Raw genomic sequence first — 13343 nt, 5'->3', positions numbered from 1 at the left:
GTGTTTTCCTGCCTTTATTCTCAACCTTCACACTAAATGTAATAATAGCTGGAAGATGTTAAGCTCCCTCGGTTCTTTTTCTTTCCCTCACTCTGTTTCTCTCTGCTATCCATCCTTATTCATAAAGGTGGGGATATTAACTTATAATTGCTCTTTAATTGGAGAAACTCTACATAATTATCGTTATTTCTGTTAGTAATTACTACAGGGATTTACAAGCTTTTGTTGTTACAGCATATCAAGAAACCAGATCTAAAAATATAATGAGTGTATGTTTTCTCTTGTTTCAAAACTAGACTAATGTTGATGTTAAAGTATTTGATACCCTCGGCTGAGAGCTTAAAATACCTTCAAATAAACTGAAAGCTAACAAGGCCTATGTGTTTCTGGAATAGCACATCTATAATTTCTTCCTCCCTGGTACATTTCATGTCTCACCCATTCATTTCCAATGTTTTCTCACAGGTGCCAGGCTACCGCCAGGAGCAAGTGGAGAAGGGGCTGAAGCTCTTCGGCCAGCTCATTAACAACAAGGTCTTCCTGCTGTGTTTCATCCGCACTCTGGAAGCCCAGCGGGGTTTCTCCATGAGGGACAGAGGCAACGTGGCCTCACTTATCATGACAGTGCTGCAGAGCAAGTTGGAATATGCCACTGATGTCCTGAAGCACCTGCTGTCTGACCTCATAGACCGAAACTTAGAGAGCAAGAACCACCCCAAATTGCTCCTCCGCAGGTGAGAAGTAGGCGCCAAAAAAGAAGTAGAAAAGTTTAGCAAGGGGCCAAAGTTACACTTCTGGCTGTGTCCAGTGTGATGTAGTTTCTATTCCTTATATTTCAAACCAAGAGGGAACTCCTAAAGCCAGTTTCTCTTCCTTTTCTGTCTGATTAAAGCAAAAGCTTTTAAGCCACATATTTGATCAACAGCTGTTAATATTCCAATCCAAACTCAGGGATGTGTTATCTTCCTAAAGATAGAGATAAGGTTTGCACAGGTTAAAGTTAGCCCTTTGCTACTGATAACAGGACATACTATGTGACATACTTGAATTTACTCCCATGACCTTGAATTGCTGGTTCTGTCTGAGAGACACCAGAGTGCATTACTCGCACATCATTAGCAAAATAATTATGATTAATTAGCAGCGAATCCCATTTCAAATAGCTGAAGAGGGAAAAAAATACTCATTAATGGAGAAATAGGGAGTAAGAGCGACTGTGAAAGCTTGCACTCTAGCACAATCACAATCTTCCCTTGGATTTTTCAGTCAGAGCCGTAATGGCGTGCACTTGAACACAGCTCTGTATATGATTATGCTTCCTGCCCGCAGTGTTTGGTAAATGTGATGATTATGGTTACTTGAGTTAACCGGCTTCCTCACAGATGTTATTCATATGTGTGATGTGTGTGTGTGTGCATGTCTTTAATAGTATTGCTTGTTGTTTCGCTTTAGGGCCGTCCATCACAAGTTGACACCCACACATGATAGATTTCTAATTTAATCCGCCTGTTATTTTTCAGTTAAATCAAACTGTCCCTGCAGCTGGATTCTTATCTCTGCCAGTGTATTGACAAATATGACGAGCATGTATCACATGGAGAAGACTAAAGTGAATGTAGTTCACTGCATGGTCCAAAAGACATGGGCAACTTCACATCATTGAAGCCTGTTTACACTCCGCTCAGGGATTCAGAGAGGGATTAATGCTGTCTGGGCAGGAGGCATGATTAATTGCAGTCAGAGCTCGCTGAGCATGGTGCGACCACTAAACAATGGAGTAACCGCTGATCCTGGCACTAGATACGGCATTAGAGATGGAGTGTGCAGTAGAGACAGAGAGAGAGAGTAAGGGACAATGGAGACACTTTAAAGCTGTGTCACCAAGTGGGTTTAGCTGACTGTTCAAGCATGAAGGCAAGATCAGCTCTTTGATCAGCTGGTTTACAAGTCAGGAGCACTTTGTATGTGTGACACCAAAGACTGCATAAAAGAAGAGGACTTGGCCACCCACTGGTATGTGAGTCCCACTTTTCAAGCCTCGATTTCAGCATTCGAGACAAATTACCATATTGGAATGACAGAGTAGATGACCATTGCAATGTCTCCATCTTTGGTTAGCAGGCCATCATGGTAGCCCCTTGTCAATCGTACCTGAAGAATGCCCTGCTTTGCATGGAATGCTAAGCAGATACAGAACTACATCAAGGGGAAAATGAAAGAAGAACATCCTAATCAAGAGAGAAGTCAGGCTCCTTACACGTCTGATTTTATGCACTGCAAAAACTTAAAATCTTGTGAAAGTGAAATTGTCTAATTTTTAGTCAAAATGTCTCATCCCAATGGATTTAAGATACATTTACTTAACAAGTAACATTTGAGCAAGATAGAGGGACTTGTTTTAAGACAATGCATCTTAAATATCTTGTTAAGTCAAACGATCTTGAAATGATCTTGTTTTGAGTTGTAATTTAGAAGAAACAAGGTTTGTTTTACATTTCATACATTTTTCAAGCTGAGATCTTATTTGTAGAAGACGGATTATCTTGATTTAAGACAAACACTTTACTTGATTTAAGTAAATGCATTTTATTGGAGGATCTATCAGAAAACAGCAACAACAACACATTGATAAAAGAAAGAAAGAAAAGTGTTTTTTTTTTAAGGGTGGGTTACAGTTTTGAGGCACTGTTTCTTCTAAATCAGATAAAAATATACATCCTACACCTTTTGAGTATAGCTGGCTTATCCTAAAAGCTATCCAGCTAACTATGAGAAGACATTATATCTCAAAATGCTCAAATTAAACTTTGTAATCTTATTTCAAGTACAAGATGGTCTTTAACCTAGAGAAGTGCTGCTATAATACAACTCAAATTAAGGTGAATATATCTCAAATGAAGAAGTTGACATTAAATGTATTAGTGCAGAAATCTTTTTTTGAGTGAAAAAATACTAATTGTTAGCATTCCTGTCTTATTCTGAGACACTAGACTTTAAAATACTGTTAAAATATTGCTTAAAATAAGTTTTCCCTGCTAATTTTAAGATCACAGTTTTCTAAATGTTACATCTTATTCTAAGAAATCTTATCAAGCAAATTTTTCAATTTTTTTTTTTCTTGTTTTTGGAGGGGCATTTTTTTCCAGTGTGCCATTATATATTCTTTTGCAGCCACTTAGAGCAAACTTACACATTTTACTGTACTTATTAAACCAGAGGATACAACCACTTCTTATACACAGTTAATGTGCATTATCAAATGTTGTCTTATCTTGCGCCATAATTTGATTTAGTTCTTCATTTCCGTATAAGAAATGGATGCTAGAGGTGAAAAGACTAAGCAGCAATTGCTATTTAAGTACTGTAGAAATGCAGTATACCTTCTTCTCTCACTCCTTCTTTCCACTTTCCCTCTCTCGCTTCAGTGTTATTAGGGGAGAGGGAGAAAAAGGGCCCAGGGTGAACACCATTATATTCCTCCAGCGAGAGCTCTTGTTTACAACAAACACACGCCCAGTGTGATTGTCCATTTGTCAAACACACGATTCTGATGGGCACTGATCAGATGGGCTCCGTCTCCTCGGATGCGCTTATTAGTGATTCAACATCCCAGCATGCATTTCAGATGTGATGAGGCAGCGTGAGCAAGCCATGCCACCCCTCAGTGTGGGCTGACTGGCATGTCCTTGGATAGCAGCTGAAAATAGCCAAGATACACAGGCATAAGGCTGTGAAGAGGAAGCTTAATATTGCAGAGAAAAGATAGCAGTCCTCCCTCTCTTCTGCTCTCTTTTTCATTTGTCTCTTCTCTCTTTCGTTCTTTCTCGCTCATTCTGAGTGTTATTGTCTCTCAGTACCTGCCTTCGTCGGCTCACTCTCCACCACTCTCTCCTGTTTATCTTCGCTTCTGATGCTTGTGCCGCATGTTTCACACTGCCACTATCTTTATCTCTCTCTCTTCCACTCACTCGCTCAATCTATATTCCCAGCTCTTCCTCCCCTCCTCTTCCCCCTCCCCTGTTTTCTTGATTGCTAAATCAATGCTTAAAGTGCGTGAGCAGGGTGTCTCTGGCACAGCATCTGAGCATGGCTACCCACTGCCTTCTCTTCCAAGAAATCTGTCTGTGTATGTGTGTTTGCTCGTGTGTGTGTGTGTGTGTGTCTTTTTTTTCTCTCTCCCTGCACACATAAACACACATCCTTCCATCTGTCCCATCTCAACCTGTGCTGGAGCACGAGCACCAGGCAAGCTAACTAACAAGAGCCTTCCACAACCATCTGTCGCATTCCTTGCTGCATTCTCCTCCTTTAACTCCTCTCATCCCTCCTTCTCTCTCTCGCCTCCCCACCAAACACCATCCCTCTCCCCTATCATGCAGAGTCGAACAAGCTGTCCACAGCTTTAAGTTTAGTTTGCCTGCTGTTAATGCGTCAAAATATCACCTCTGATGTTGGTCAAAAGATGAAAGCCCAATATGTTTTTGCAACGACTACAACCTTGCTTTGGCTCCAAAGATACTTACAATCCTATCTCAGGTTTAACTCTTAAATATAAAGATTATTACTTTTTTCGTTTTTTATTGTTTGTGTGAGCGGAAAAGACAGAATAATGTCTGTATTTGGATTTTAGCATTAAAAAACAGTGTCAGCTGCTAGCCAGTACTGTCAGACTGACACATACGATGACCAATCCACCTCAGTCGGAGCCAGAATGGAACATCTATCTTAAATCATGACAACAGAAAAAGACTCAGAGATGCAGATGCAGTGTCCATCCTTATATTTATTAGATTTAATTCAGCCACATAGCTAAACCAGCACCCCATGGATGAGAACTTTGATAATTGCGACCATGCTGACTGTTTATGTGATTTGTTACTCAAAATTATATCTGCCATCTGAGTATTTTTCTTTGGCTTAAGATGTCACCTTGATTTCTTTAGGGCGGGCATTTATTGCTGTTATATGTCATTTTAAGTTAATCTGCAAAATAACATCAATTTGTTGCACTAAAAGGAGATGCCATCAATAAAAGAGAGGCTGTTTGATTTGATTTGATTGGCAAACGAGCAGGATTGCTGAGAATCTTGACGTGGCTTTATTGGTTAGTTTTTATGCTTACATCTAACATCAAACTTAAATTTGAAGTCTAATTTTGAGAAATTACCAGTTTTCCACAGAGTCTAAGTGCTTGTTTTCATACAGACACACAAATACAGGTCACTGGCAGCTATACCTGTGGTTAAATGTGCGATGAGGCAGAGATCCCATCCACCCTACCTCACTAATCAGTGGGAGTCAAGCACTGCCAGGTCCTCTCTGCTCTACATCATTCTCGATGCCCACTGCCCCTCTGACCAGGTGCCAAGTAGGCAGGCCTGACCATGCCAACACGCTACGGCACATTTCATAGCATTGACCCAGACATAGATTGAGCTGTGTTTGGAGGAGCAGCTGAGGAGCGGGTTGGGGGAGAAATTGTTTGAAAGTTGTTAAAACCTAACGCAAACGTTAGATCTTAAAGAAGTGCCGTCACACTTCCATTTTTATCCTCGCTCCCTCTAGACTGAGCTGTGATCGAGAACGAGCATAAGCAAACTGGCAAGGCCGTGCCAAGACTTCTTATTACTGCTGGGCTGGCACCCACTGCCAGAAGCATGCACAGACACACAAACACAATAAACACTCGTCAGCACACATGGTAATTTCTGAATACATACGCAGTGGGATTAATTTGTGCTTTTTGCACGTTAGCCTTTAAACAGCATCACACTTGTCCACTCACACAGGCACACACACAGTGTTGGAAGTGAGAAAGGAAAAGGAAGTTTAAAAGGAAGAAAAGGAAAGCCAGACTCAGCCAAGCCTTTTCTTCATTTTCCCTTTTCACTTCTCCCTCCTTCCTTCCCTGTGCACCTCCTCCTTTCTCCATGCTCCTTTCATGCCTTTGATAGATGGGCTACATTTGTGAAAATGGAGAGGATTTGGAAGTGTGTATGATTACAGGATCCAGAGCGGGGCGGCCTGAGGGAGGGAGGGAGCAAGACCGCAAGGACACATGAAAGAAAAGATGAAACGTGACCTTGCTGACCCTTGGATCTGGGGATGGAGGGAGGGCGGGAGCGGCGGCAGAATGAAAGTGTGGGCACAGTGAGAGGCAGGAAGTTAATCCTCCCCAGGTGTTGTGCCAGGGTTGGTGGGGGGTGTCAGACCGACCCACTGGCACAGCGGACATCATGTCCCTCCTCACGCCTCGATGTGGAGCCCCTTAAAGAGGCTGTTTCAATGGCTGAAGGTGGGAGGGCTGCAGGTGGCAGACGACAATGGCCACTAATCCTGAAATATTGATGCCATTGGTAGTTGCTCATTGAAACCAGAGGGAGGAGTGTGTGTGTGTGTCTGAGTTGTCTTGACAGATTACCCACACACCCCTGCTGCTGGTCAAGAAGGTTACTGTCAAAGGATATCGGATCCTTGCTTCTCCTCTCTCTGTTGTTGTTATTTTGTATGCATATCAGCCATTCACAGGGGATCAATCACACCGTTGGCCGAGGTCAACACACACACACACACACACACAAACGCAGACTCACACTATTTTGCCACACCACTGGAGCATGGATGCCAGGCGAAGAAAGAGAGGGAGATGTATTCATTCACTTTCCATTGTGCACGGATCGAGTGTTAGTCCAGTGAATAGGCAAGGGAGCACTTGATAATGAGGCCAGTGTTATTACAGAGCCGCTCCAGCCCCCTAACGACATCAATCCACTGGGATCAAATAAAGGCTTTTAATTGCTTTGCCTCATATTAAAATCCCCGCCGCCGTAGACGAGCTGCCCTCAGCGTGCCTGAGCATAAAAGCCGGCCCAAAGATTGTTTGAAAGGCCATCATATAGCATGTGCGGAGGCTCCCTCAATTCATGTCTTTGCAATTATATTTGTGTAACCGAAGCCTATTCATCAGAAATGGTCATCTTTTTATCCGAATGTGTGATGATGGTGTTGAATATTTATGGCAGTAATATGAGCTCGGGGATCATATGTTCATTATGTGCTTTGTGTCTGTCTGTTTGCAGGACTGAGTCTGTTGCAGAGAAAATGCTGACCAACTGGTTTACTTTCCTCCTCTACAAGTTCCTGAAGGTAACTTTTAATCATATTTGTTATCAGCTTTAATAAACAATGGAGCACCTTAATAAACCTCAAGATGATTAGATCTCGGTCTCTACACTGCTTGCTACATTATCACATCTTTACTCAAAGCTACTGCAGAAACTAAAGCATTTTACTGGACATGTTAGCAAGTTTATAAGCATATAAATCTTTGTAAAATCCATATACAGCAGTCTAGTTTACTTTGAACCAAAAAAAGTCCTGTTTTTTTATGTTAAGGTTTATTAATGTCTGTATTAAAACTCAGTAAATCTGCATGAGCAGCCAGCCTCCCCGCCTTTGAACTCCCATTAAATAAATAACCTTTTTCTCCTTTGAGAACCACAATTCACTAAAACCTATATTCACCTTTTCTCTCCACCACTGAGTAAACAAAAAAAAAACTCACTGTCTCCTCACTCATCCCTTCACTGCAGCTTTTGGGAGAATGAAAACAATGATAAATGGCCAATCTCTCCTGTTTGATAAACAGCAGTGTTTTCAGGAGTGGAGACGGTGTGACTTCAAAGTCTGTCCCTTAAGGCATTTTTCACAGTTCATCCATCACATCTCTCTCAAACTCCTGCTGCATTCCACCAAAGTTTATATTTTGATAGGTGGTACAATTTTCTTTAATTTAGGGGAGCAATAAAGTTTTGGACATGGTGTTTATAAGTCTTACTCAGCCATTCTGGAGGCAAGGCAGTTGGAAAAACATCATAGAAATAAACTACAACTTTTCAAATATAAATTCCCTCAGATATTAAACTCTACTGACAGCAGATATGACTTCAAAGTTTTCCTCCTCACTCCAAACTTTATCTGCCCCTCTCTCTCCGAATCATTTTGCAGGAGTGTGCAGGCGAGCCTCTCTTCTCCCTCTTCTGTGCCATCAAGCAGCAGATGGAGAAAGGCCCCATTGACTCCATCACAGGAGAGGCCCGCTACTCGCTCAGCGAGGACAAGCTCATCAGACAGCAGATTGACTACAAGACACTGGTAAGGGGTTCACCTACCCAGGGGTGCAAGGGCTGAAAGGGGATGTTTTAATATGCTTTCAGGGATAAGAGGAGGGTGGTTATGGGTTGTTGGTCATGAGATGAGTAACGGGACATAAAGTTGTCGTCGACACGCTTGACACACAGGGGTCACAGGAGTGGTGACCTCACTTCCTGTCAAGACTGGAGCTGTCAGAGAAAAGAGCGGGGCTTCAGAATAAGGGGGGAATAAAGAGATTATGCATGCGTATGTGTCACAAGCAGAGATGCTAAAGCTCCCTCTGTTTGGAACCTTCTGTTTATTCCCCGAGCCTGTCTGCTGTCGTCCTCTTTCCACTGTGACGTGTTTGTCTCAGCAGGGGAAACTCACACACTCAGTCTTTTCTTTTCCCATGTCAAATATGTTTGTTTGAATCATTCAGGGAGGGAAGTACTCTCTTCTGTGTACAGGAGAGGGAAAAATATGCCCTGCAAATGAGCTTCAGATCTGTCTTTTACAACAGAACAACCAAACCACGTTGCTCCTCTACGACATCGCCTTAAGATACAAACATTTAAACAAAAACTTCTACTTGATAAGTACATTAGGCATGAACATTTGTGCATCTGCAGAAGGTAACTCATGTGCTCTCTCTCTTTTATACACATTATTATTCCTCTAATGTAGGTATTTCTAACACTACCTGGAGGGGGAGCTGAAAGAACTGATGAATGTGCTAATAATGTTATATTAAGTTTGTTTACGGCTCATCAATTCAAGTAACACATCGCTGCCTCTTTTCACGCTCAGAGAGAAGAGCTGTTCAATGATTTGTTAAAGCTACAATAGTCCAACAGACCCTTTGGCCAGCAAAACTAAAGCAGTTCCACGGAGTATCACTCCACAGTGCAATCAACAACATTAACATAAAACTCACAAACCTGTTCCCCGAGGTCGCTGAGATTCAATATAAAACCTAAGCACTAAATCAGCTAAACAGGATGCAGTCATCTTTCTGCAAGTGCATCAGTTTACCTACAGTACATTTAGCCGATGTTTGGGATACTGTTTCAATCCGAAGTGCCCCTCTCAGTCTCACTTCTCTGTGTGTCGCTGCTACAGGTAGTGAACTGCATCCATCCAGAGAACGAGAAGAGCCCAGAGATCCAGGTGAAGGCGCTGAACTGTGACACCATCAGCCAGGTGAAGGAGAAGATCCTGGATGCCATCTACAAGAACGTGCCGCACTCCCACCGCCTGAAAGCCTCCGACATGGACCTTGGTACAGCTCTCAGTCTCTTTTTGTAAAGAATATGTGAAATTGCTGACAAACAGTCCTCTTTTGTGGGGTATATTCACCTGACCCTCTGCAGGAAAAATCTAATGTGCACCTTCCTCACATGTGCTGCTGTAATGATGGGTTGCTGAAGAGTTTTTGCCTTTCTTCAAATATCCGTGTGCTGACATGGGGCCTAATAGTTCTATATTCTGTGTGTAATGAGAGGTCTCGCTCCTGCACATCACTGTCATCACCTTATAGTTTGTCAAAACATTTCAGTCCATGAAGTGTTTCCCATCTCTGTCCCTGGAGAAAACGGCTGAACATAGACACCCATTGATTTTCACAAAGGCTTTCTCAGCGCTCTGAGCTTCTCTTGAAAAGTGCGAGTCTTACTAGATATATAGAGCAGTGGCTTTCTGTTCAACCTCAGGGGAGACTGGACTTCCTGGCTCTCAGTCAGATGTCTGAGTTTGGTCTCTCTCCTCCCTAAACTTCCCATTGATCGCTTCTCTTGTTGACTAGCGCTTGAGTCACATGATTGATCAGCTAATCAATCGAGACGCTCAGTAGTCTCTTTTCCTGTCCTCTTCTTTCTCCTTTTCCTTTCTACTTGGAGTGGGTTCAGTAGGAACGTCTTGTTTGGCCTTTTTATGTCATTTATGACTCCTATGGGCAACTATTTGATTTTCATTTGCGTCTTGTTACATAACTGCATTTCTAGGGTATCTCAATGGTGTCTAACTCAAGTTTAATATATTTGCAAATGACTTTAATGGGTCTCTGATGGCAGAGGGTGAAGTGATAAACCTTCACAGCTAGACTTCTAGTGATCAGGTGGTTTGTACACCTTGTGCATGTGTACAACACCACGCATGCTTTTGTGAATAACAATATTATCAAGGGTTGTTTGTCTGCAAAAACCACAGGCTGTCTCTACACCATGGGCCTGCTTTTTATGGTTTAATATTGCCAGATGGATTTTCCTGGCCCCCATTGTGTGTTTGTAATAGCATATTTATAACCAAACCTAGACCTAAGATGAGCTGAGTGCATACCGTGGGGAATCTGCCTGCGTGAAAGCTAAGTGGAGAGATTGCTTTGGCCTTTTGACGGCATTCCTTGATAAAATTGTTTTATGGCCCCCTTTGGGCAGGATGTGTTGTTCTATTATTGTTTTATTATGAAAGGGAATTGGAAATCCTCAGTTAGCCGGCCACTCGCTCTCTGTGTGTCTGAGATTGTGTGGATGAGTCAGAGAGAGAGAGAGAGAGAGGGAATGCAGGCTCACAAGAGAACTTGAGTGTAGAATTCAATACTTGTACTTGTTGGACAAATATTTTCACCTTTGTAGGTTTATTTAATTGTAAGTCATGCGTACAAAGCATTCTTGCTCTTGTGCTTTTTACATTTAGTAGAAGGAAAATGGTTTACCTTTGATTGTTCAGTTATTGTGACACACTTTTTTACTTTGACAGGTACTCTTTGATTATCAGAGGTTCTCCAGATCTCTGACACACACACACACACACACACACCCACACACACACCCACACGAACACACACACACACAAACACACACACACACACACACACACACACACACACACACACACACACACACACACACACACCTACACACAAACACACACACACACAACCTCATATACACAGACTGATCGCAGTGGCTGATAAGGGTAATGGGATTGTGGCGGGCCTGTCCTGAGACAGATTGGCCGCAAGTATTGTTATCCCAGATATTGTTTTTAATTCCCCACTGCTGCAATCCACCGTCCTCCACAGGGTTTTAGAGAATAGAGAAGCTAGGCCCTGTGTGTGTGTGTGTGTGTGTGTGTGTGTGTTTGCACGCGTGTGTGTTTTTTGCCCGCAGCAAATGTGAGTCATGCATCTCTATGGAGTACAACAGTCACCTTCAGCCTTTCTCTTCACCATCAGCTTTCTTACAATCCCCAAGGCCTCTATCGCTTTGGTTGCATTTGAGTCCATACAGACTTGCACACTCACAGACACACTCTTCGTCTCCTTCTCCTTCTTCGTCTACTGAGTTAGGACCACTGGATTTGTGAGCCTGAGTATTCTCAGTTTGCTCTGCTTTCACTCCAAGTGTATTCTTGTATTTATTCCTCTCTTTTTTTCTCATTTCTTCATTTGTTTACCAAGGCTCGACCGGAGACGGGTGCTCATTTGCATCTTTATGGGAAGATGTACTGTATAGACAAAAACAACAGGAGAATCTTTATTTCCTGCAGATTCCTCAGATGCCAACACAATTCTGGCCGATCCTCCAAAGACAGGCCTCATCACGCACCGCAGTGATTGCCGCTTTGTTTTCCCGTTTGTGATCGGAATAGGAGATGACAGTGGCCGACTCAAGTGGGAAGCTCAGCAAGGAGCACAGACACAATAACGTATTCACAAAGCCCAGGACGTCTGCAGGAAGGAAAAAAGAATCATGTGCTTGTTTGTTTTCGAGATGGCTTTCCTTTTTCACTTATGATAATGTTGCTGGGGTGTTGAGAGATGTTTCTGTCTCAGCTTTTGTCCTGCTTTGTGCTGAGGTTGCACAGATGTGGTGTGCCTGGTGTATTCAGTGTGTTGTGTAGATGTAGATTAGTTGTGAGGTCTCAAAAATGTTGTCCCTTTTTGATGAAAGGAACTCTCATGTTCCCTGGAAACTACTGGATGAAAAGTGTGGAAATTAGGTGATTTGTTGTCTTATATCCTCCTGTCCAATTTGTGGGAATGAGGCTTCCTGCCTTATAAGAGAGGGTTGGAAAAGGGATAGCAGGGACTTGTAGCGCCCTCAGAGAGCAGACTCTGAGGGCTGGCACTGGAGGAAGCGCACATGCCCTGAACATGCCACTGAAATCACACCGATCGAACCGACAGTGAAGAGACTGAAAGTTAAAAGTAAGCGTGTCATTCTTAAAAGAAAAGAGTGATGAATTAAATTATCCTTTGCTTACTCTCTCCCTCGGTCCTGTTTCTCTTTTGGTGTTACATCACTTTGCTTTTCTCCTCTACACCCACTCTAAAGATTTTGTATTTTTCTCCAGCTTTCTTCATTCTGCTCGGGCTTTTCATGACAATGTGAATTGATCATCCTGAGAGAAAGAAAGAAAAAATATCAATGGGTGAAGATTGTTACAGTGTGATGCTTTATTCTGCTTCTCTGGTTTTTTTTTTTCATTTAGTTTATACAAGAAGTAGAAACCAAAGTTAAAACTGCAAACTTAACTTTGGAGGATGTGATTGCTTCACATGTAAACAGTTTAAATATTGTGAATAATATGCCGACTTACAAGCTACAGATGTCAGCTGTCAAAATAGTGACTATTCTACCTGGAATTCAAGTTGCACGGCATCATTTATATCAGAATTTTACTTCTTAGAGTACTTCTTCTGGGATTAAGAACCATCTCATTTTCTTCACTGATTATTTTATACACAATTGTCTCGATTTCAACAGTAGGAAGACCCTCAAAATCTATTCAATACCAATCCAAGCAAACTACCTTTATTCACAAAGGAATTGCTAAGCTTTGAATTTTCTTTTACAAAATATTTATTTCTCTCACCGCTATTATCACCTCATTTTATAAGAATATTTAGAGAAATGTCTTATACCTGCTTTACGTACCTCTTTACTTTCTGGAAAAAATGCTTTGTTACTTTGACCAGCTGCAAAACATGTTTCAAATTGTACTGAATAAAAACTTCAATTAAAAAAAAATAATTAAATAAAATCCATTCCAGTAAGACAACTCATGTTGTTTTAAGCTCAACGTTTCGATATGCAGCAGAGCAGTATTTGTGTTTGGCATCAAGGCTCCAAACCTCATTATTCATTGCAGATTCACTTTATATGCAGAAACTGAGGAGTAATGAGATAGGATTAACCCCCCATCAG

At 41.9% G+C, this 13343-nt stretch overlaps 1 protein-coding gene across 2 annotated transcripts in view; it reads left to right on the top strand.

Annotated features, from left to right (window-relative positions):
* plxna4 (plexin A4) overlaps positions 1 to 13343 on the top strand; it is a 254565-nt gene that overhangs the window by 219181 nt on the left and 22041 nt on the right. For both annotated transcript variants that reach the window (XM_034673574.1, XM_034673573.1), the window contains exons 22-25: positions 466 to 734; positions 7080 to 7146; positions 8008 to 8154; positions 9256 to 9415. In XM_034673574.1, the coding sequence (XP_034529465.1) occupies positions 466 to 734; positions 7080 to 7146; positions 8008 to 8154; positions 9256 to 9415 (643 nt within the window). The remainder of the gene's footprint in view (positions 1 to 465; positions 735 to 7079; positions 7147 to 8007; positions 8155 to 9255; positions 9416 to 13343) is intronic.

This window comes from Notolabrus celidotus, chromosome 21 (genome assembly GCF_009762535.1).
Source record: "Notolabrus celidotus isolate fNotCel1 chromosome 21, fNotCel1.pri, whole genome shotgun sequence".
NCBI lineage: Eukaryota > Metazoa > Chordata > Actinopteri > Labriformes > Labridae > Notolabrus > Notolabrus celidotus.
This window is presented reverse-complemented; position numbering and strand designations above follow the sequence as displayed.